We start from the raw sequence: 26,149 nt of genomic DNA on the forward strand, positions 1-26,149 counted from the left end.
CTAATTACATTATTTTCTCCCGAATATTGCATGCATTCACTTCTATGATTGAATGAAGTTGCTGTTACTGTTACTACGTTGATGTGACAGCACAGGAGGACATTTGTTTGAATAAGCACCTCTGGGCTTACCCCCACCATGCAGGTTCATTAGCTCAGGATCTGCCTTGCCTCGGCTGGACAGTGCAAGAGCGATGCTGACGCTCACTGTCAAAGCAGTTCTCAAAAGCAGGCTTCGTGTATTGTTGCATGTCCTTCTGTTTGATCTTGCAGAGAGCAGCAAGATGTTCAAATTCACATATTTCTTGCGGTTGGTTGCTACTAGGAGTCTGATCTAGAAAGCTACTTGGAAGAGCCCTGTCCAGAAGCAGAATCCTTCGAGGGAGATGCTTTGGCTGGTTTCACTGTTGAAGATGTGAAGTCTGTAATGAGTGAAGTCACAAGTGAAATTATTGGCAACCTTGAGGTACTATCACTAGAAAGCTATTCACTAATTTTGTCTATGGTTAATTATCTAGCCCAGCTTTAATGAATATAAACTGTATTCATGCTAAAGCTGGCAGAAGACACATCCATATGCTCTAAGATTGTGAATTAGCCTCTATAATTAACTCCTAGTTTAGTCAGCTTACATGTGATAAGATTAAAAATACTCCATAATATAACAACATACATATTCAGCATTACTATGTGTTAAGAAATATGGGCCAAATCCAGCTTTCAGCAGTATCAGTGATAAAATTCCTTTTCAGGAGTTAAGGATCAGCTGTTACAATTGCACATATGCAATATGTGCTTAATATAAATTGTTAAACGCATGTGTGTTTCACATCCTCCAATCTGGGTAAGTAACACACATGCCAATTCTAGACTTCGGTTTGTTGGTACGTAATTATAGGAGAGCTGCCTTAATGGAGTAGATCAGATTTCATTGCATGGTCTGCAGACTGTGAGGAGTCTGAGCTATTTCTTTGGGGTTCGTGAGAGGGAAGCAAGCAAATATTATCAGGGGACTTTTAATTTGTTGTTGGGTGATTTGCTTCTCTATAGGGAGGTCTGTAAACTGCAACATTTGGAAAGCCGTCAGAGCAGACCATTGTTATCTTGTAAACTGCTCCCTAAAGAATACGAAATTATTGAAAGCAAAGCAGCTAGAACTCAGTTCCACCCTGAAAATACTATATGATCTTATTTGCAACAACCAAGTGGTATTAGGTGCTTTGGACTTTGCATGTCATTACAGTTTTTGGTAAGGCACTTGGATACAGTAGTGTGTGCAATAGTTTATTAAATATAGAATATTATTTGAAAATAGTGTTATATTGATAAATTGCTTTATATGGGTTATGTATGAATGGGGAATCAATTGGAATAATGATGCTATCATTAGGTCTACCTGTTTAATTTCATATTCTATTTCAATAAGTCTTTTAGAAACAGAAGAGGACTTGGCCTATGTTGTCTTATTTCTGTACATAATACCTGTAGAATACTGTATGTTTTAAGAAATTAAATGTGTGATTTTCACTTAACCTTGCATTTCATTGCTATCAATGGTAAAAGCTTTTCTCTTCAACAAAAACCTCAGAGATTGAGAAATGTATTTTCTACTTGTGCAACTCTGTTTATATGCTCAGAAAATAACTCCCTCCTAATTATTAAGTCCTTCACCATTTCATCTTTTTTCAACTGGTTTCTCAATTTGTTGAGCTTTCAAGTAATCTTGTCTTTAGATTTTTACCTGATGCGTCATCAAAGTCCTGCCATTATGTTGTTTTGCATGAACTGTGATTTTACAATCTGCATTGTGTGTCCAGTGGACATAAGGCAACTTTTGCTCTAGTTGAGTCAAGGGTAATCTAAAATCACAGTGCTGACCCTCAGCAATCGTGACATCAGCCAGGGTGAGTGTGGTGGCAGCTGATTTTCACTGGAGGTAGAATAAGAGACAGAGATTTGAAAGCTGGAGAAGAAAGGGCAGTGGGGTTGGCTAGTAAAGGATTAGCCTGAAGGATCAGTGTACTTCAGGAAAGCAGCTAAATAAACAAATAGTATGAGGAATTAATGAGATAGGGACATATTTGTTTGTACTTGAGGGTGGACTGGACATGGTGGAGGTCAAAAACATCTACAAAGATGCGAAGTTGAGATAGAAATTCCAACTTTTTGATATTCATCTGAGCTTTTCAGAACTTTGAAAACATTATCAATTGGTGTATTGCAGTATAGCAGCAGTAGGGAGTTTTAGGACTGGCACATCAAGAAGTTCCTAAAAGGGCAACTAACTGCAAACTTTTCTGGGTCAAATCCATTTACTTTATCAAAATTACATGAAATTCATTGAGAAAGTTGCTGTAAGTTTTGAGTCAGTGTGTGTGGAGTTCATAAAGTACCTTTGAGCCCTTTCCAGTTGTTTGAACAAAACTGTAACTCTTGGCAGGGCTGCACCCATTCTGTTCCTTCTATTTCTTGTGTATTTTTGCAGTGACATACACTGATTTTGAAAAATATACATAAATTCTCCATAAAAAATCAGTACGTTTGGCCATTGTTCCAGAGATCTCACATGTTCAAATGCTATGGAATTACAGACTGCTACACATTATCACTTCCAGAGTTTACTAAAATGCCGCAATCGTTGTAACTTTCCTACAAATACTACATTGCAAATTAAACACTCCGTATCTACAACACTCTGGATTTTCAGAATATGATACACACTTGTAATTGTAATTAAGAACATGAAGGAACATCACAGAAATAGGGTTTTTTTATTGTTCATTTTCAGTAATGCTTTCTAATTCCAACGGTGTTTCAATAAAATATATTACACTAGAGAACAAACATCTGCAGCAAAGGAAAACAGTGGCAACAACCAAATCCCAAAGCAATTTTTCTGATTTGGTGTTTATTGGTAAAGCCTGTCTGAGAATACAGGCAAATTAGCCTATCTCCCAAGACAAGATTATGTGAAAAATGGCTGTTCCAAATCGCTTCCTGTTCATGGCAGACATACCCTACACTGGGATTGTGCACGGTAATATGATAAAGTGTTATCACTTAAGTACAGGCTGAAACACCGTTATGTCTGCAAAACAGGAAGGTGTGTAGGATAAAGTCTGTCTTACTCCACCACAGTGTGTCAAACCCACAAAGACAATGTGCAGCCTAAGATAGCTCCATCATAACCACTTTTTTCTTTTGATTTTCTTTACAGGCAGAGATAAACAAAAAGCTGCAAATACAAGAAGAAGCTTATACTTCAAGAATAGAAAAATTGAAAAGGCCTAAATAACCAGATAAGAAAGGTGAGGTTGAAGTTTACAGAAACTAGAGTGTAGGGGTGGTACACAGAAGACTAGCTCCCTGAATAAACATAATTGTTTTTATGTAAAGGAAAGTTCAGTGAACATTTACTTAGAAAGAGTTCATCCCAGTTCCTCAAAATGCTGTGTTCTGAAAGTGATATTACTTAGTTTAAACTTAAAGGATTATAAACAGAAGGATATGTAATTCAGGTATGTTGGATGTGAGCTTATTTCCAAATAGAAATCTTAATTTTAAAAGAATTCTTTGTAATTTTATTCTCTTTCATTCTTCTATTTGTAGGATATTTAATAGTTTGGGTCACACCTAAGATTTTTAAAGGAAATTTTGCTAGGAGGAAAGTATGTAGCAAGAGAACATCATTTTGAGACATTGCAGATCTAATAAGGGAATTTAACATGTAATTACATGTGTTTTGCTATAGTTATTTGTTAATAATTTGTATGGGTTTTTTTAATTGCTTCCCAGGCTTTAAAACAAATGTAGTATCTTGCACTTCTTTTCATATTAAATATTTAATATTTCACATTAAAATTACATAAATGAAGAGTTGCAGTTTTGTAGTCTTCTAGTGGAAATTTTTCCTGACTGCACGTAACATTTCATTTGAGAATGTATTTGTTCATTCTCTGTATGCTAACATTGTTCTGTATTTTGTCACATTATAGAAATGTTTTAAACTCAAAATAAATCTGACCAAACGAATGGTAACAGAAGAACTGACTTAACGTTTTTGTTTTGAAACTGTGAACTATACTAATTGTCTTGTTAAATAACTCTGTGCCTAAGACAGCACATGGGTTAAGTACAAGTCATGCTTTCAAGCATAAAGGCTGGATTAAGTGTTTAATAGACTATTTGAGAAATAGGACATTTTATTCATCACAATTTCATATTTGTTTCTCATAACATATTAAGCAAAAAGTTAATTTTTGTTTAATTCCACCCCCATTTTTAAGGTAATAATAAAAAAGGTTTTAAAGTCTAATCTCAACCCAGTCAAAAAAGAAGATAGCTTAAAATAATTTACCTAAAGGGCCTAGTTTGTCTTTCCTGACTTGCTTGTGGCTTGGGCTCAGAACCGAGATGACAACCAGAAGGGGGCACTGCCTGCACGTTGTTCATCAAGAACAATTCCCAGAATGAAAGACAATATCCAGTAGCTACGTTTGGTGGCAGTAGGCTGAATATACTCTTTAGAGTGCAAGTAAGATGTGAGTGGGCATTGACAATTGTTTGTAATTTTAAGCAGGCAGAATATTTTACTAGGTCTCATGTGTTGAGAAATTTCTTTCCCCTGGTGCAAGATCAGTAAACTCTGTAACAGCTCAGTTCAGATCTCTTGGTTTTCTCTCCAGCACTGACCAGCAAGTTACTGAGAGCTTCCGTTCAGCTATAAAAGCTAACCATTCTTAGCTGATCACTGAAATAACTCACGAGAAATTGTTTACTAGTTTAAATTATCATTTAAAATTGCTAAGATTTTTTGGAGGGGGAGAGATTCCTAGTTATTCTTAGTTGTTTTATTGCTTAAGAATATGATCTTTTTGTTATCAAAACTTTCTGAAAATCTAAATGTCCTTTATTTTGATACATAAATTCATCTTCTAATGCATAATGCATAATAATTGTGTTAAAAGTTTCCCTCTGTTTGAGCTCAGAGGTGAGAACAGCTGAAAAGAGCTGTCCAATGATAGAATATTTTTTACATTTTTTTCTGAAAATGTGTTGTTGGCAATTTAGCATTGTTTCTAAAACAGTTTGAGACTTAGATCTGTAGACGACTACAATCTTGCTACGTGGCTAAGCAGAGAGAGACTTAGAGACCTACACCAAATAAAGAGTTTTGCCCATATCTTTTCCTCCCTCTGCCAGATTTTGTAGAGCCTCTGGGAAATTTTAAAGTGCTTTGAAGATGAAAAGTTGTATGTGAACATCAAGTACTACTGCAATGATTTGTTAGCATTCACTCCTAGGACATATGCGTAACAGCTGAGGTATTGCTGAGATCCAAAGTGAAGCTCAAATCCCACAAACCACATTTGCAGCGATCTTCCCATTGAAATAAATAATGCTACCAATAAAAATAACCTCAGGGATGTGCGGGGAGTGGGGGGGGAGGTAGTTAGGAAGCTAAGGAGAGGGAGGAAAGGTGGGTGAAAGGTTGGCATAACATCTCTATGAGCAGTCAGAGCACGTGTTCTGACATAACATATGGACATCAAATTGAGGAATCCTTTTATGTCTTCAGAATGCTAATAGGAAAGCAAGAAGTCACGCTTGGGCTGTATGGGTAGGAATAAAATGTTCAGCTGCAATACGGTGAATTAAGAACAGTATCCATTCTGAATTCCTGGCTTTTCCATTGGTGAAAGTCAGGCTTGCTGTTTTTAAGATCCCTTGTCATGTTGAGTTACCAGATAGTCATCTCTAAAAATAATTCTATTGTCATTTCTGGGGCCTACACTGGAGATTTTTGAGGCTTTGGTGTAATAATCTTTGATTTTTGTTGGACTGTTGATGTGACATAGTTCTTTACAGTATACATACTTAATGTAGTTCCTAACAGGTTCCCACCCTACAGAGCTTTCAATTTAAATTAGGCAGATGTTGTAGAGAGGAAGGAAAGAGGTTTTACGTTCTTCCTTCTCTGCCAAAAAAGAGGGTTTTTTTCAGAGGATAATGAGTTACCTGCATGACTACAAAATCCTTCTGGAGATGAAACACTATAGGATTTTACAGTGGTATAGCGAACATCTATTAATTATCCTCTAGTAAAGGAGACTTGTATTTTCTGGCAGTGCTTTCGTGCATTACACTGACAGAGCATGGAAAATAAAAAAGGTTTAGAAAAGACAGAAAGCAACTTTTCTAATAAGCTGGCTTGACAAAGATAGAAAGGGAAAAGGAGTCAAAAAAGAAAACAATTTCTTTTACCTGTTTCACAGCGTTTTGCCAGGGCCTTTTCTTATCAAGTATTGCTTCTCTTTCTCTCCACCAAAACTCTGTTATAATTTGGAGATTACCACGTTGTTTCTAAAATTGTAACTGACATTCCTGGAAGATTTGCTTTCCCAGAGAAACCACTGAGCGTAGGCATTAAATTCAACTTCTCACAAGTCAGAAAAGGATATTTTCTTTAACGACCTACACTGCCAACTTTACCACAAAATATGTGCAAAGTAAGCATCTGTCCATTTAAATCAGACTCCTAAGCACATGATTCAGCTGATCACCAAAACACATTTATCCAGGTGTATATATCATGCTTATTTGAAAAGATTTCTTGCATGAATAGTACATTATTTTTATTGCAGGTTTTTTTGGTTTTCTGCTCACACTAATTGTATAATGTGAAAAAATGTATTACATGCTTCCATTGTGATTTTTTCTCCAATGGTGTATATATTAAACTTCCTGAGTCCTTATTTCTGCCTCTTAGCCATGTGACGTACTTAGTCTCTCCCGTTTAGGAATGCCCGTGAGATCTCTCTCGTTCTGGTGAGATTTGCACATGCTGCTGCTGAGGAGTGTGCTCGGCTGCTACGTCTGCTGCACGGAGCCAACGTGGTATAGGTTTGGTCCTTGGCTATAAGCCAGGAGCGTACAGAAAAGAGATGCTCGGAAGAAAGGACACTGGGCTGTATCCCACGCATGCTGAACTAGCCCTGACTTTAGGGCAGAGTGTGGATGTGACAAGTGAATTTTAACGTAGGTTATGTATGTATCAAGGCTGGTAAAGAATGCACAGCTGACACTGACAGGTTTACCGGGGTTTCGAGGGGATGTTTGCACTCCTATTAGCACTGGCCAGCGTGGAATGTCGTGCTGTGTCTCATGATACTGCGTGTAACTGGGCAATTCACCCTCTTCCCTCTGCATCCCGCCTCATCTTCGGATGGTGTTGTACCAGCCCCTCCACAATAGATGTAACCACATAGTTTACCTGTTACGGGGGCAATTTGGGGAGGGGTTGTGTTCAAGGTGTAATCACCTTCCACTTCTCTGCCACAGTCCACAAGGAGGTGACAGCAGTGACAAAACGTGCAGATGGCATTGCTTGCAAGGAACAAGTCAAAACAATGTAGCATTTCGACCTGTTGTGTTGTGGCACTTCAAGTGTGTAGAGCAAGCTTCAGATGCTGGCAGTTGTGGACCCAGATTATACATGCGTGACAAGAAAGAAAAAGAAAAATCAAAGGATAATTGCGGTGACTTAGGTAATTGAAAGTCCCATTCAGATGCAGAGCATTAAACAGAACTTACGATTAATAATATTGTAGAAAGAGCAGAATGCAAAATACTTGCAAGGTAGAAACAACCTGGCTTTTTATACAGTAGAATTAGCGGCCTATTGTTTTAAAGCTTGCACCGTCACTGACACCAGAGCATGGATTGCATTAAATCTGGGGTCTGTGTGCATGTGCTCACAGTGTTGGCTGGACCAGCTGGTAGTTGTATTTATTTTGCATGTTTATGCAGCTGATTAAAAGAGCAAAAAAACAAAAAGGTCAGTTGCTCTAACTACCCAGGCTTGGTGGGTTAGGGGGAGCAAGAGAGGAGACCTGTGGCATGACAGAAGATTGTTTAGAGGCTACAAGGAAAAATGCTCTGTAAAAAGCTATTCACCTAAAATGAGTGTAGTACTTTTCCAGTGCTGGCAAAGGGTTGCAATGATTTTGGATGCCAATATTCAAGGTGGGAGTCTTCGCAGGAGGATCTGAAGCACCTTCTGGATGATCCTGTTCCTCCAGTGACTGCAGGGAAGGCTTTGGGATTTCACCTCCCTCAGCTGAGGTTAGTCTGTTGACAGACTATTTCAGAATTGACATTTCAGAGTTGACATTTGTTTTTTTTCTTAATCCTTTACAAGGATGTGTCATACAACTGTTTCTTAAAATTTGAATTTCATATCTAGTAAACTCCAGCCAGTACAGTTTCCTTGTCTAATGGGTCTATTTTTGTATGGTTGCTTTTATTAAAATATAAGAACTGACATGTTATGGAGCAGAGTCCGAGTGTCCCAGGGTCCTCCCTTTGGTGTTGCTGTGGGAAATAGGGAAGAGCGTAAGAACTGGGTGCCATCACAGTGGTCTTCCATTGAGCGGTACTTCAGAAACTTGTGGAGCCCAAGTATGCACCCAGACTAATGTTTAACTGAAAGCAATGGACATCTGCTCCGTGACTTTGTCTAGTCCTTTTCTGAACTCGGTTGTACTCCTGTCTACCACACTATTCTATGGCAATAAGTTGCACACTTTAATGATGTGTTGATTAATCCCAGTTTAAATGGATTCAGGAGGCTCAAGATTACTCATCTTAGAGGCTCTGAAGTTCTTCAGTGTTACTGCTCACTTTTATGTGTCTAAGTGATGTAAGTGGTGAACCATGAAGTCACTGACTTTTTACATGCGCAGCGAGCAACCAGACACAGGTAAGAAAGAGAAAGCTGCTGTCTTTCTCTGCTAGACTGAGCCTGCATTTCTGCCACCTGCCCTGTTACTTTTTTTGCCGTTTATTTTGGTGCCAAATCTAATTTAGATCATAATCTTTCTGAGGCAGAGGTGTGTCATTCAATCGTTATCTGTGTGCTGATGGACGCACATACCGCCCTACCTGAGTAGTAGGATGCTTGTTGTCTGAGGGGGGACAGATTACTGTGTTTGGCCTGTCAGGCAGACATTCAGTATTTTGCTGTCCTAGCCATCAGAGTAGCAAGTTTCTCTGGAGTGTGTAAGTCCGAAATTACCGTGCAGCTCCAAGAGGGTAACTTTGCCCTTTGATTGTTTTCCAAAGAAATGTTCTCGATTCCTTTTCTGCCAAATTCATATTACGGATCATACTAACAAATTTCCCCAAGCCTTCCTGACCTCCTCCCTTTTTCACAGTAGTAAAAGAAATTTCACTCATCACTGAGAGATGTTAGAGATTACTAAATTTTGCTGATTTAGGAAGTGAGTGAATGAAACAAGCAAACAAAAATGTAGCTACTACATTGCAGAATGCAATTAGTTCCATTAATAAGGAAAACTTGTGATATTTTTGCTAATTCACATTTCATTGGTAAATTGCCTGCTAATGCTGCTGGCTGGGGGCCTCCAGTCCCTGCCTCACTACGAGGCCAGAAGTGTGCATACGATACAGGGCAGTGCTAGTTTGGGGAAGACCCTTTTTTTTTCTCCCTTCCCCCAGTAAATCTGTGCCTGGTTTACCAAAGTAAGGCAATATAATGATGATGCTTACCACATTGCTTTGAACTAAGTGTTTTATTTTGACTGGAGTTCAGAGTTCTCGATGCTTAGTAGCACCAGTCTCTCTGCTACTAAATCATTTGTAGATGGCTGAGTGAGCCTGCCAAGGCTTTAGTCTGAGTAAGGATTTTTGGTTTGTTTGTTTTTTGAATGAGCAAGGTGAGAGAAAGCAAGTGTTTTACTGTACTTCTCTTACTATTCACATATACACAGTTATGTGACAATATTTCCCCTAATACCAATTTTTCATAACAGTTTTCTTACCAGGTTACTGTTTGGATAAAGGCAGGATTCAGATTTTGTATGTTGTTTTGTTATATTGCTTTAAATCCTTTTTTCCTTCTAACCCCAGTTTTCTGGAGTAGTATAGCTATATTGGCCAATCTTCTACTGAAATAGTGGGATCAGTTATCAGTGCCAGTATTTGTATGAACTGATTGTTGTAGAGGGCTACGTGAAGATGTGGCTTTGTGATATATAAGCTTTGTGTATTGCTTCCCAAATACAAATTATTGCGCTGATTTTTAAGCCCTTAATCTGCAGTCTTGCTAAGTCTTTACTTGAGCAAAATGCTTCTTGATCTCAATAAGCGTATCTACCTTGGCATGACTCAAGTATAGCAGAGGTGTGCTTGGATTGCTTGGGGCTGTCCAGGCTGGACACGAGCAGCAGCCGCGGAGTAGCCAGGTGGAGCTAGGGGTGAGCCAGCGCTCGGCCCGCCAGGAGCCCGGGTGAGCTGGGCGCTGAGCTCGGCGCTGCCCTCGCCGCCTGCTTCCTGTCCTCTCGGGCTGCGTGACGTTGGCGTGGGTGTCCCCACTCGGTGGGGGAGTCTTGTGTCCACGGACAGTTTTCTCTGAGTGTACAGAGAACAACTCTGAGGCGATCAGTCTCAAAGCAGGAATTTGATTCTGTTTACACGTTTCTGTGCTGTGCTTCTAACAGGCTGAAGACGAATGTATTTTGCATTATTGAGAAACGTTGCGATTTAGATGGATGCACGTTGTTCCTTAGCTCTGTGTCAACAATCAGAAATGGGCCTTTAAATTTATTAGTTCCCAATCTTGCACCTATCTTAAATCATTACCGTATAATAAGAACTCTGTATGGTGCATTGTCAATAAAACCTAATATTGCGAAGATTACTGATCGTCTAGTGCAAGTGGAGAGCACCATAAATGATTTAGAGAATAAGTGTCAAACGTTAAAGCTATCTAATACCTTCTAAAGTAGGTTGATACTCATAAATCTAAGATAAAGGACCTGTAAAATCACTTAAGAAGAAATAATACTCATTTAATCAGGCTTCCAGTGAAAAGACTAGGTAGGAGAGAAATTCAGAAGGAATTATTAAATCTCTTCAATTTCAGTACTTTATTGATAGAGAAAGCAAACACAAATTTTAATTACCTAAAACCATCTTAGTAATACTGCTAAATTATGACTCCCCTGAGGGGAAGGAAAAAAAAAGAAAAAGAAAAACAGCCAAAAGGCATCTCCTTTATGGTTTTTTATGGTTTACTAAGCTCTTAGTTTCCCAGATTCAGCACTATGAATATCAGACTGAGATATAAGGGGCATTTACTGGAACTGGTGTTTTGCTGGATCACAGGGGTGGGCTGATAGGTTGGCTTCTGCCCATTTGGCTATTGCCATTCACAGATAAGTGGTGGGTAAATATAACGCTCCTCCCTGGCAGGAACAAGACATCATTCATTGGGGAAAGGTTGGTTAAAATGATAGTGAAACAAACTCCATGTTGACATGTAGTTGAGAGGTAACTTGTACAAACTTAGTCTATTGATTTTAGAGGTATCTTCTGCACTTTGATCCTGCAGAAAATTATTTTTCACTTTCTACTTTATTTTTCAGATCCGTTTGAAAGATGGAATAAACACAGGTGGCAGAAAAATTGGGCCATGTTTTTCATTACTAAAGGTCTGAATCTTCAGTTCTCATGCAGTCAAAATTTCCGTTCTCCTCAATAGGTTTTTAAGCCAATTTGTAAATTCCTGTTCATCTCTTTGGCTTTATGGTTGTTCAGAGCTCAACATCACTGACAGCATTTATTACAACTTGACACAGAGCTTTTCTTGAAGCAACTGTAATAGTATATTTAGCCGTGGAGAAATCTTTCTGAAGAGAAGTGTGCTCTGACTCATGTGACTCTGCTGCTGCTCTGTTGACCCTAGCAGACTTACTCATCGTTTACATAGTGGCAAACAAGATTAGATTTTGGCTTGGTGCCTTATTTCACTTGATCCAATAAATGTGCAACTTGAAAATGTATTTTACTTCAATTCACGTTCTTTAAGATAAAGTGGATATCCAACTTCTTTCCTCTAATTATGAAATAATAAAGACACATGCTTCTTTGAGTGGAATCAGTGAATGAAATTCAAATGCATCTGATTCATTTATATGGCAGAAATAACTAGGGGATGACATCGTTGTGGCTAAACTGTATTATCCCCTGCTGTATTCTTGCTTGCTCTTACAGAGGGGAAAACATACACACAAACACAAATGTTCTTATACAATGTCTGTCATCTCATTGAGCTATATAGCTGTGTTTGGGATGGTTGTTTCTGTAATATGAACGCAACCTTCATTACAAAATTCTGTTGATGGTGAATTTTTTAGAGACTGATGTCCATCTGAAGAAAATCTTCCACTTTCTGCTTTCTCTTCAGCTGATACAAAGCCAGAATGATTTCACTAAAATACCAGTTAAACAGAGCATACAATAAGGAAAGAACATTTCAGAAATCTGTCAGCCTTAGGAACATTTCTTTCCAGTTCCTGAGAATACCTAGGAATAGTTGGATTTGTTACTCTGAGACAGAGCATTTTGCTGCGTATATATTGTATGCAAGTTGTGTATATGTTGTAGTTATTACTTTTTTTTTTTTTTTTTTTTAACTAGTAACAGCTGGACTGATTTATACCTGGTTGTTTGTTACTGTAGTATCTGGCTGTGAATGGAGAGCTAGGAAAAATTCACACATGATTGAATATTCCTCTGAGAGCTGGAAGCTGAAGCCTTCATCATATAAAATGGCTTGTGAAGGGGAGAATTGCTTGGCGCTGATCAATTTTTATTTTGATGTCAGTGCTTTTTAAAATTTATAGGTTTTTTTAAACAAACAGTGAGAAATGGTAGAAAGAGGCTGATGTCTGGTAGCTAGTGGCAGGCACTATTTTATGGCAGTTAATTTGACAAGCCTGGGAGATGCAGGTAGCTCACAGGTGTTGGAAGTGGAAGGCCACTGGCATTTGGTAGGCACCAAAAGTGTGCGTTCTGGCCACCTTAATCCGGCAGCTCCGCTAGCAAGCAGGACTGTGGGGCTCGTCCTCAACTTCTGCCAGCTGCAAAAGCTTGCAAGCTTGACACCGGCTGAGGATCTGCTCCCATCCTTTCCCAGGCTACATGCTGGAGAAAAACCCCTCATTCCTCACAGGCAAATCACACGTACCCATGCCCTCCTCTGTTATAATTAAATTAAAATCTCGCCTACCTATCATGTTCTCTTCTAGGAAGAAACTATTATTTTTCCTTTCATTCTCTTCTACTTGAATCCCAAGCTATCAATGGCTTTCAAAGAAAAAGGAGTTTTTCTTTAGAAAAAAAATCTATTCATATTATTCATGATTTATATCAAGAAGGGACCTTTCTTCTTTCAACTAGCAAAAAAGGGAGGAGTTTGATCTTCCTTGAAATCATTTGAGAACCTTGTACGTTTCTTTCCAGAGCTAAAACTTTCTTACAAAGCTTCAGATATTCAGCAGAATAATGACTATTACATAATTGAAGCTCGATACAATTCCATGGGGCTAATAAATGGTCTCCTGGCTCTATAGAAAATGTAACAAATCATAATGGCACTTATTGGGACTAGGCCAGGCACAAATGACAAAGCTGCTTTTGAAAGTGAGTTGTGGCCAGAAATACTCTCTTGGACCAAAATCATTTCCTTGACTGTCAGGGGTACATTTACTCCCTTTAATTTTCAGCCTAGATTTTATGTTGATCCTGCAACACTGAATAAAATCAAGCCTGACAGAGCTGCTACTGCAGCAGTTACAGATGTGAATGTGAAGAAGGCTGTTTAAGATTAGTCTGTTCCCTTGAATGTATTATTTTGAAATTATGCAGATTATATTTTTAAAAATTACTTGATATGTCCTTATTGTGTGTTTTTAAAGGAAGAAGATGATGCTGCACTATTAAGTGGCTTATTAACATTTCTGATCACAGCTCTTTTACTTAGAAAATAATTGTTCTGTTGTGCGCTGCGAAGCTGCCTGTAAACAACTGGCAAAGGGATATACTGTTTTGTATTCTCCATAGAGAAAATATCAAATTCAATTGATTAATCAAAGACGACATCCTTTGATGGAAGGGAACCTTTTCAAACTTTATTAAAAATACTGAATAAACCATGAGCTATCGAAATTCATAATCTGAACTTCTGCTCTACTTTCTCAGATACAGTAGCTGCGTGTAAACCTTGAAAATAACTCATAAAGCAGGAAATGAGATACATTTAATAATAATAATAAAAAAATCTCTCAGAACAATGTATTCCAAAACCCTATCTTGATTTGCATCTCAGTTACACCGTTGTGGCTCCAATGATTTTACCAAAATCATTCTGTTTCCACTGGAGAGACTGATAAAAAGAATCAAACCTTGGACCTTTTCAGGCACTAGTTCAGAAACAACTTCACGCTCTCTGTTTTTCCAGAGAGGACTTTTCCCCCTATTCTGAAAGAAGAAATGAGATTGCTGTCAGTGAAGCTGCCCTGTGATTACAGATAATCAAGTATGACCTGTAGATTGAATGAATGTCTTGTCTGTGTTTCAGGAGGACAGTACTCACGGCCAAAGGCAGGATGGCTGGTGGGAATGAAGACAAGTGAAATGGAGGTGACCAGAACTGAGGTGGAAAGAGAACTCAAACAGGTGGGACTAGCACATCTCTATCTTGTACTGAAATCATGCACCTATATGAAAGTGTTACATGGAAAACCATCATGCTATCCAGGACCAAATTCAAATGGAAGTTAGCGCTTAAAATCCTCATGTTTGGCAGCAGGAAGAAGTTCTTAGAATGTGTCCAGATATTTTTACGGGAAGAAAAAACAGCTGAGAGAAAGACTTACCAAAGATGTACAGGCAAATGAGAGGAACTGAAAACACTGGTTGATCATGGTAGAATAACCTAATGCCATTTTTGTTGAGTTTTTCAGACCTGCACAAGACAACAAAGTGAAGTGGGTAAGCGCGGATCACATCCTGCCATAACCTCTGGCTGGAAGATGGGATGGAGAGCAGGGTAGGGGCAGAGACATCTGCAAGAACCCAGCAGAGGCCCTCAGAGCCCTTGGTTCTGAAAGTAGCAATTTTTAGTTCATTTAGAGCAGCAGTGGGGAAAGGAAAGCAAACCAGCTGAGAGCTTTTGGGCAAAGGCACTTGGCTGAAAGAGGAGTGGGGGGGCTGTCAGCAAAGCATCTGTCTCTGGATGAGTCCTCCTTCGTTCTGGAAGTGAAGACTGTTGCTGGAAGCAGAGAGATTTGCAGCGAAAACCCTTGCCAGTACCCTGCCAGAGTAAATACAGGAACACCAAAACTCTGATATAGTCTGGGACAAAAGAAATCATATTAATTAAAAGACAGCCTTCCTACATGCCATCCTATGCTATGAGTACTACTGTTGAAAGGGCTTAACCTAAAGTTAACCTTGCTAAAGTGCCAGAGCCAGAGGTTACTCTTGCACAGCCTGCCCAAGGTGCAGAACCTGTCCTCTGGCTTTATATCCTTCAAGGTTCTGTATTACTTCAAATGTGAGCCTCAAAAGCACTTCTTCCTTTCTTTTTGATATTACTGTTATCTCTGTTACCAATGCTACCGGAGAACTTACTTCCACAGTACTGCTGCTCTTGTTTCAGGAGGATGTGACATCCTACCTCTGCTCTCTGTTTTACAAGGTTTCTTCTGACCTGCTGAGTACACAGCTGAATACCAGAAGCAGCACAACACAAGGTGGCCCGGCTGGGTAGCAGCATGGAAGAGAGATGGAGTGAAGAAACATGGTCCTGTCTCTCCAAAAAGGATTTGGACAGCATGCATGTGGACAAAGACAAAGTAATGACAAGGTAAAGAAGGTAAGGCCTGGCAAAGCCTCGTGATTTCTTGATGACGTTTTTCTGTGATGTGAAGGGTCAGTAAAAATGGCCTGGTCATGCTGCTATGCCTAAAAGGTGGATGTCTAACTTCCGCCTTTCTTTCTGCTAATTACTATGACTAAATGACTCTGAAATTACCTCAGAGTAGCTGAGTACAGATTTTGGGCCTATGTGTAAACAGAAATTGAAGCAAACTGGTTTAGAGATGTTTGGAATAGGCTTATGGCAGCATGCAACAAAGCAAATAGTTGAGTGAATTTGCATCATATTTAGTACGTCAAAGAAAGTTTTAAGCTGTGACTTGAAGAAGTCAAGCCAGGAACAATAAGCTTGTCTGGAGAATTCTGGTATTAGAAACTAAAGGATACGGAAGTGTGTCCAAGGTAAATATTGATGTGCCTCGAGATGAACTAGTAAAACATTAAATGAAGCTGAAGATACTGCATCCGGGATAGATGTTTATTGTAAAAATGAAATATTTAAGCAAAAGTAGCCTAGTGATGAAGGAGGTTATTCTTAGGGAAGCCAGGCTGGAGGAACAGCATTTTCTGCAAGAAACTAATTCCAGTTATTTGTGAAACATGGAAAAAATTAGAAAGATAATAGAACTGAAAGTATAAATGAATAGCAAGCAGTTGTTTTGGACATTCAGAGTGGATTTTAGAGACTGAATCATATCAAGGGACAAATTACTCAGGTGTCTAGAGCAACTCAATTGACTTTGATAGTTTTCTCTGTATTTGCCTTTGTATAAATGAGAGTTTACTCCCTTATGCCATATGAGCACTGTATATTAAGAAAATTAGAGAAAAATATTGCCTTTCATTCATTCCAGTATCATTCTCTTGATGATGGAGAATAAGTCACATTAACTTCACAAGGCATTTCACGACCACGTTAGGAGCTTTTCCTTTTTGTGCAGTATTCCAAAAAAAAAAAAAAAACCCATGCACAGTGCTGTGAAAATAATCAGAAAGGCTCCATTAAACTGGAAATGGGAATAAATTGTGCTGCTATATTAGCAGTCTTTCCCACGTGTAGGTCCATGATGTTATCAGAATGTTCTTTTGTAAGATCCACTGAACCAGGGCTGTGGTGAGCTGACGTTACATTCATGTGGTTTCTAGTGGCAGGCATACTAGGGAAGAGATGCCAAAAATTGTAGTTGACTGCTTAGGAGCAGTAGGTATTCTATCACGAGCTTTATTCTACCTCAGAAATACAGAACTAATGCATAAGGACTCACTGCATAGAAAACATATATTTGGTCTGATCACACATAACATCCCTATAGTTGTAGCAGCATTACTTTGTTATGTACATGGTAACTCAATAAACCATCCAGTTATTATACATGTACAGCCACAGTCTCCTAGGTGATGCCTTACCACAGCGCAAGGGTGCCCATTCTCTCAGCCCAAAGGCAGAGGATAATCCGTATGACTGACCATGCGGCAGAGGGAAGAGAAGCAGGGCAGGAAGAGAAAGGCGAGAAGCGTGTCCAAGGGAAAAGAGTGGTCAGGAAAATCTGCTGTGCTAGAGCAATGCGTCTGCCCTCGTTCCATGGCTGTTTCTGTTGGGTTTCAGGAAAACAGCAATTGTAGTGTGTTTGGTGCTGCTGTATTCTGGGGTTGGAAGTAGAGGAGGGACTTAAGAGGAGGAAGGTGGAGGTGACCTGGAAACCTTTATGCTAGAGAGGGGTGAGTGCTGCAGTCTCTTGTCCTCCCAGCAATCTTTTGGAAAGCTGGGTTCCAAAATAATTCAGGACTTTAAGCGTAACAGTCATCTTCATGAACTGGATTTAGAAAATCCACAGACAACCCATCTGCTTCCTTCATCTCCTATTCACTGAGAAGGTTTCCTCTGGCTAGTTTCCTATTACAGCTACAATCAAATTGTAGTTGCTGGTAGATTTTATTACTAAAATAAACAAATAGCACCTTATTTGGTTATTGTCCGAATCTTCAAAGTTAAAGCTGGTCTTAGCATCAGTAGGGCTTAGCAGTACGGACACATAATTGAAATGCAAAGGAAATGCCAATAATATAAAACACATGCTGCTTATGTAGATCATTGAGTGTCATTTTAAGTGCTCTCTGCAAAGCACCTCAGCGTATTCATCAATGAGCAACCTCAGCCAAAGTAATGCTGGAGTCGTAAATTCTTTGAGATGCAGTGCAGAAGCACAGTGTCATCCAGAAGGGCACTCCTCCGAGCTGGAGCTCGCCCCGGAGAAGGATGTTGACACAAGTGGTAGATATGTGGGTTTGCTGTCAGTTTTGCCCTCTGAAACTCAAGTTCAGCAAAGGTCTACTCTAGATATAGCAAGAAGGATTCAATGAATATAAAAATAGATCAAAAGCAAGTAAGTGCTTTTTGTTGCCAGTTTCGTCCCCCCACACGCACTATTTTATTGTTTTTGTGCTCACAAAACCATTAGCTGGTTAGCTCACTTTCAGAAATACAAAACCTGCTAACTTAACGGTATGTACAAAACCAGATATGCGTAACACTTAGTAACAATAAAGTGAGATTTCTTTTTGCCTCCTTAATTTTTAAAATCCAGCCAATATAACTTTTTTTTCTTGCCATCATAATATTTGGCATTATTCCCATATGTATAGATTGCAACATCTGCGAGTTTTAAAAATTAATATAGAATTCCGTAATTGTGTAAGCCTTGCTCATTTTAATAGTCCTAAACAAGCAGCTTAGCTTTGATGCAAAACAAGATACAGTCAGGAAATAAAGTGCTCTATTTGTACAAAGCAAGCTACTCTAAGGGGCTAGTGTGTTCATGTCCATGTAGTTGATACTCATGCGTAAGATGATTATAGTGTAAGACCATGCTGTTGAGAAACAGAATATGGACCTAAACTGCTAATACATAGACACTTAATAAGTTGCTAATAAGTGGAATTATGGGTAATAAATTGCAAAACAATTGCACTGATTTGGGAGAAGCTTAGCTCTCTCATCCTCTGTCTGCGGAGAACCACAGGTAGCGGATGACCGTTCTTGGTCTGTAATGCTAGTGTTTTCATCACCGTTACGTGACGGTCAGGAGGCTGTACTGCAAGCAGTGACGGGCTGCGTGGAGGAGGCACGTTCTCAGAGGAAGTGAACAAAGCAGGCTAGATGTGTTCTCGTTCTATTCACTAACCAAATCAATCTACTAAGCGGTGTTGTTACTGATTACAGAAGAGCTCGCCCAACACTAAGGGGGAGAAACGTCATAAAACATCTTCCTATTTCCAAGTTACCATATACAGCTGCTGCTTTTTGCCGTATGGCTGTAGTGTTAAAAACTGAAAGTTAAATGCTTAAAACCTCTGTAATTTGTGTCTAAAAACATGCTGGCCACATTGTAGAAGAATTCGGTTGAGCATAGTCTGAGAATTTGCCACAAGAGAGGAGTTCTTAGAGCTGCCTGTGTCTGACGCTATGCTAATAAATATACCCGGCAGGGCAGTTTTTTGTCACTGCACCGCATGCTCTGGAAGTAGACAGGCTGTAGTGCAAGGCTCTGCTTCCCAAGAGCAATTGCCCCGGAATTTGTAGTGCTAGCACTACTTTTTGGTGCTGTAGTCAGTGTACTTCTCTTCAGAGGCTTTCTGTGAAGAGGAGGCACAGCATCAACATGACTGATCTTATGATCCAGACACTTTAAAAAAATTAAATCATATGAGCATAAATTCTGGGCTATATAAGGCACAATACAAATACATGTAACTGCTGCTGATGTGTTCTAAGGAGTAAGTTACCTTTTCTTCGGTTCTTCTGTTTTTTCTTTAATTCCTGTGTTTCGAGGTGTGGTTGGTGTGGCTGCATTTTGTCCATTTGGAAGGTCTGAAAAAATGATACGTGTGTGCTGTATTTGCTGTATAGGAATTCATGTTTAACTGTGCATGTATCTTATTACAGGCCATAAAATGACCTAGCCATTACAAATTGAGAGATGTTATAAATATGGTTCAGCATTTTCAGCTTTACTGAAGCAACGGTCTTATTCTAAAGGTAGGTAAAGTAGAAAAATAACTGTGAACAATAACTTCAGATCTTGCTGTTGCTAAGGATGTGGCAAGCAGTTTCAGGAATGTTTCTGCTTTCCCTGCATGCTTATAAAGCCTTGGAAAACTCTGGCTGTAACCGATTTCAGCATAAAGGAAACAGAAATAAAATCAGGCCCTTTTTCATGAGTTCAGTAATGGAGGACTGAAGCAGCAAGAGACAGGTGCTTTTCTGAAAAGAATGAAAGATCTGAACAGCTGATTCATGGTGGAGTAACATACTTCTGGCTGGGAAGGTTTATTGTAGCTGAACCTCATGCCATCCCTCTAGCCGATATCTTAGATGAATCAGCATCGTGCTATTTTTACCTCAGCTGTACCAATAGAGTTTATAATATTGTTCTGTCAGTGCTATTTATACATCATCACATGCCTGACTACTCCAGGCTGTGCTTTTTTTCCACATTCTTGGATGATGTCATCCTGAAGTAGGCATTTTTATTGAACAAAGGCTTTCTTCAGAATGGCAACAATTAGAGCGTAGGGCAGAGTACAACGCCAGGAGTCGTGGAAATATAGAGATAACTCCCCCTGCCCCCCAGTTTTAAGGTAGCTCTAGGAGAAGGCTTTCGTTGCTTCAATAGCCGGGCAAGTGTGTTGCTGCCCCAGGGAATGGTTTGTAAAAGAGCCGTGCTGCTGTCAGTGCCACACTTGGCCTTTGAGACAGAGAAATGTAGGGAGAAGTGAGCTGTGAAGTTGGACTGCTCTGCATGGAGGACTTGCTAATGGTGTAATTATTCAGGGAAAGAAAGACAAAGCCCTCTGAGAAGGAAAATTTCCTGCTGAGACTATTCTACATCTTCTCCTCAGTCATCCACAAACAGAGAAACAGGGTTTCTCGTCTCTTTTCTTCTGTCTGAAGGTATTCATCCACTTTAAATTTTTTGGCCGTATTGTGAGAGTTTGAAAAAGCATCTGTTTGGATCTGGCCAGCCTGGCCATGCGCATCTTTCTGAAGCCAGAGAACTGAAGCCCATTGTAGAAGGAAGCAGTGAGAGATCTACAAATGATTTGCGAAGAAAGAATTCAGCGTCTTCAGTTGATCGCCTTTTTGTTTGTAATGTTCCAGCAAGCCTGAAATTCTTCACTCTATCCCTATTCCCCAGTTCATCAAATGCATTTCCAGCTGTTTATCATCATTCCATAAGGCCAGCAACATGTCAACATCAACAGCTGTGTTCTTCTGATCTGCTACTTGTATTGGAGCTCTTGGAGTTTTAGCAGCTGAAACTTTCAATCAGTGCTGCTCAGACAGTGTATATAGCTTTTTCCTAGAAGTTATTTCTCAGGAGCTCCATATGTCCTCCAGCCAAGCTATGACAAACATATCACTGGGTCACAGATGGAAGCAAAGAAAAGAAAGAGTTACCCCCCAACCCTCTGCCTATGCTTGCAGTATGATTGCACTAACTAGGCAATTTATTTGAAAAGTACTCATCAGTTGGACAATGTTACTAGCTACCCCAGAGATACAGCTGGAGCATTATTATGCTGTGGTTTTCAACCGCTTTTGATTTGCAGACCTCCACAAATTTTTTAATGGAAGTTTAGACTCATATGCGACAAGTTTAAACCTGCTGACAACAAGCTTGTTTTTTCTCAATTAGCCCTCATAGACTCTCTAGGTATGTTCCACAGACACTCTGGGATCTGTCTCCCATAGGCAGGAGAGTCTTGGTCTGGTCCTGAGGAGAGCCGGCCAGACTGCCTTTTCACAGGTACAGTGGCCACCATTAGCTTAGGAACAGCCCTTCCAAGTACTCTGATATTTTTAAACCCCTCTTAAATTATGTCTTTCCAAAGTTTGGCTCTGCAGAAAACATGACAGCATTTGATAAGGACTCAAAACAGAAACAGAATAGTATAAATAGAAATTAAGAAAATTAGGAAGAGATGCCAAAGCAGCAAAACTCTAATGATAGCTGTGACTGTACCTGCATGTCATGCAACATGCAGCACTCCCCAGTACGCCAGGTTGACAGTCAGTATTCTTAGAAACATACACATCTGCTGTGTCACTGGCTCTGTCTGTTTAGCCTTGGACAGGCCTTCTCATCTTCTTGCAGACTCTTTAGAAAGCTTTGGTTCATGCAGAGATACTGTGCCAGTCTCTCATGATGCCCAGCTAAACTGGTAGCGGCCTCTCTGGATGTATATTTTTTCCAAATTTGGTAAACTGTGCTTGTGCCATCTGGTCAGTGCAGATAGCCTTGCCCTCCCTCCAGCCAGACTTTTCTCAAATCTTGTGGAAATTGCTGTCTACCTGTGTTGTCAATTCAGACCTAATAACGTATCGTTTATTTCCCTCATGTATCAGGTGAAACATGGGCCAGGTTCCCAGCTGGTAAAAGTCAACATGACTGAGGCAAAGTGATTTGTACCACCTGATGATCTTAGTTATAGCCAGAGCCAGAAAGATGGAGCACATCATTTGCTACTTATTCATTATTGATGCTGTTTTTCCATAGGGCCATTGGTCACCCGTGAAGAGGAGATAAATGGGTGAGAGCCATTCCCTGTAAGCAGCATGACAGCAGGGGGCTTGAGATGGAGATCCTTCTTAGAGGTGACAGGTATTTTTAAAATCGTGTTTGTGATGCTGAGTCTGCAAAGGTATCTCTGAACCCTGCGGCCCGGGAAGCTGCCAAATAAAAGCACTGCCAAACTGGAGGTCTTGTCCAATACCAAGAAACGAATGGTGAAACTCTAAAAGCAGTATTTGTAGGGAGAGATACCAACTCAGACCAATTGATACACTCAGAAAAAAAAGTGGACAATTTTTTGGGCACATGGTTCTGTTTAATTAAAAGAAACACACTGAATGAATGGGCCTGGAGTGAAGGAAGCAAAAATAGAAAAGCCATCTGTCAATATGCTACTGGATGGCTAATTAGAAAGCCTCAGGTTTCAACTGCTAAATGTTTTACCTCATTTCCTTACAAAATAGAGACAGCAATAAAAAAATATCTCCTTGGAGACTGAGCAAAGCTCAGTCCTATGGGGCATGCTGAGTAACCTCCCCTAATGGGCTTCTGCAGCAGAAGCCATAATGTGGGCCAGGAGGTGCTTCTGTCTCAAGGTTCACCATCTTTATGTAGTCAGGCAACAGGACAAGTGCACATGGCAGGAGAGGTAAGGAGAAGATTTGGGGTAGGTTCATATTGGTTGTCTCAGCCTGCCTGGGCAGAAGCCTTACTTCACACCCAACAACATGGCTGCAAAAAGTGAAACGGAGATGAGGCAGCCAAGCTGAGACCGTTAGATTTATCAAGATGTGATCCTTACATTACTTTTTGAGCTGTTACCTCTAAAAATACAACCTGAACATTATATATGTAACATGTATTTAATGCCTGATTTCATAGTCACCACACACACACTGGAAACATTATTAATGCGGTATAATAGGCAGGAATTAGTCCAAATCAAAGTCAGGAAATTCCGTGTTATTGTTCTTATGGAGACTGTGGCAGCTGAATTATTGGGCTTGTTAAGGGACTAAAGATAACCCCATTCAGAGTAGATAAAAACATTATGTATGAGCAAAGAAACTGAATTACAGTTGCAGTGGGAACAATAAGTGCGTAACTTGACTGTTGTGTGAAGCAAGTGGGAATTTCACCATGCTGTTACATTTTTACATTACATTTTACATTACATGATGTTGCAAATTACAATTTGGCACTTTTTATTTAGGAACAAATCTTGAAATTCTTCACCATAAGCTCCAGTGGAGGTTGCAGATCCAGGAGGATTCAGATGTGGTGATTCAAAGCTTGGTTCGTGTAGGTAGGATGAACTTCCTCTGTCCATAGCTTGTTGGGTGGATAAGACCACAGAAATCATCAGGAGTCTTTTTCAGACTCCTCAGCAGAAGACTGCACAACTTGCAAACAAATACTGGAATTGGTTTCTTGGTGGCCGTGGCCCCTTGTTCTGGGACAAAAGCCGTGGCAGGATCCTGGAGGATACAAGCAATCTGACAATATCCCTGGGGCCACAGCTGAAGCACAGCCCCTGTGCAGGGCTGCTCTGCCTGGGCAGGGGGAGCTGGCAGGAGGCGAGGGAAACTGGCCAATGCAATAAGGTTAAGAAATGCACAGTTTTTCCTCCTCAGGGGTGAGTTACTCCTTCCCGGCCTGACACACAACCTGCTCACAAACACAGGCGCTTGCAGGCTGTGGGCAGCTTCCAGGCAAATCTCAGGATGACCGTTAGGATGAAGGCTGCCATCAGCTACGCTGTGCCCTTACAGCTCCCAGGCAATCAGCTTGCCAGAGGACCTCAGAGGAGTGCTTTGGGCAGAGCAGAGGACTGCATCCTCAGTTAAGTTCTGGGTTACCTTTGTTCAGGGATCGCAGGGAGAGAGAATGGGTTTCATTATCCACTGCCTCTGCCAAGTGTCCATCCAGAGCCCACAAGGTGAGCATCTCAGCAGCTCCTAACTCGTTCCTCCACACAGGCAGCGGGAGGGGGTGCCTCTGCCAGTACGTCTCTTTCTGGAGAGGAGTGGGGAGATGAAGATGTCATCTTAGACCAGACCCGCTGTATGTTCAGTCTTCCCTGAGGAGATATCAACCTGTTTGTACCTCTACAGGTCCCACGCACAAACCCTGCTGTTAGAGGCCTTGGCCAGCATGGTTATTTTTGAATGATACCACTTCAAAGCAGGAAATGATGTTGGGGTATTGGCAGTGTCACTACTCATATTGAGAAAGTATATGACAGCATTCCCATGAGAAGGACTTACAAGGAGGTCATTATGCTAAAGCACCATTGAATCATATGTCCTGTCATGCTTTTCTCCTAGCATCCAGTCAGAATTTTACAGAGGATAAGTAAGAAAATATGATAAAAAAATGTGAGCATTTCAGCTGGTCATTCTTCCTCCAGTATTTGAAAAATGGCATCCAGGCACTGACTGCACTTTCTGGGATCAGAGAAGCAGATGCACTCAGGTGGGCGTTCTCTTCAAGCTGGGTCTGAGGATGGACTCTCTACCTCACCTTGTGGTAGGGAACCATGGGGGGATTTTAAAGGTGGCAGAAGTTTTTCTGTAATTTTATTGCAATGCTAACTGGTCTCTCTCTTCCCAGAGAGTGACTGGTCTGTTGACATAATTTTACATACATTGAATCTGAGACATTTTGTTTCTGCTTTGCTTTGTTTTAATCAGGTTTGTCTGAAATGTCGTATTTAAATGAGCAAAATAATAAGGCTGAAGAAGTCTCAGCCACAGGTTGTGGGGCAGTAACTGCACAGAGAACTTGGCACAAGGCACCCAGCACTACCTGAGATCTCTAATTGCCGCCCATAAATATCAGATGTCAGTATGTGTAGAGAAGGTGAATATAGAGGAGAGAAAGTAATTTTAGTCTATGCTGTAAGATGATTCACACTTTTAATATCAAGATTAAAAGCGTCTGTTAGATTGTAAACTATGATTTTATTTTCATTTACATCAAAGGATTTAAGAGCCTTCAAAACCCAGTGTTTTTAAAAATAGCTTAAACATACTGTCTGGCAGCATGAGTCCCACTTAGCACAGAGAAGAAGCCAGGCTCTCCTCACATTAGGCAAATAGCTGGAAAATAAAAATTAAAGAAATACCTTGTCCTCAACTCAACTTGGCGACTTGTATCAGATTTTTGATTCAGGAAAAGAGACTTTATGAAACACAGGCCCTTGTGCGCAGGACATAGCCCTAGGTGATCAGCCCTGCAGATCAGCAAAAACTGTGTACCGTAAAAGCTTGTGCGAAGGTTCAGAGCCTCGGTTAGAATTTTGGGGCTTGTTTGTATTTCAAAAGCAAAGGCACTGAATTGCATCTTGAAAACCGTATTCCAGTACAGGTTTCCTCAAAACACAGCCAAGGTTTGATCAAAAGGTTCTCAAGTCTTCAAACCTTGTGACAAACCCGAGGAATGTTTACGCTTTCAAAGTAAACCCCGAACTAAGTGAATTTGCTCGGGCTGGCATCTTGCTATGGACCCCCCCCCCAACACACACACACTTCTAGCCAAAATCCCATCTGTGGCCTGCTCTTGGGCTTTCACTGCTGGCATTCTGATATTTTTATTGATAAACCTGCCAGCAGATGCAAAACATAAATATCTACATCCAAATGAAATATTTAACTGTATTCGTAAATCCTCAAATAAAAAGCAATCTTGTATTTTGGTTTCATTTAACGGCCATTCATGTGGATCAGACTGCATAGAGTTCACTTGTATAAAACTGAGATAATCCTTACTGCATATAGAAATACATTTTAATTATAGGGCAGTAAATACTGTGTCATTTTTTGCTGTATGTAT

General features: G+C 40.1%; 1 protein-coding gene across 1 annotated transcript in view; it reads left to right on the forward strand.

The window, feature by feature from the left end:
• CABCOCO1 (ciliary associated calcium binding coiled-coil 1) overlaps positions 1–3,294 on the forward strand; it is a 51,749-nt gene extending 48,455 nt beyond the window's left edge. The window contains exons 9-10 of the mRNA XM_062580465.1: positions 325–465; positions 3,217–3,294. Coding sequence (XP_062436449.1) covers positions 325–465; positions 3,217–3,294 — 219 coding nt within the window. The remainder of the gene's footprint in view (positions 1–324; positions 466–3,216) is intronic.
• The last annotated feature ends 22,855 nt before the right edge of the window (positions 3,295–26,149 follow it).

This window comes from Rhea pennata, chromosome 7 (assembly GCF_028389875.1).
Source record: "Rhea pennata isolate bPtePen1 chromosome 7, bPtePen1.pri, whole genome shotgun sequence".
NCBI lineage: Eukaryota > Metazoa > Chordata > Aves > Rheiformes > Rheidae > Rhea > Rhea pennata.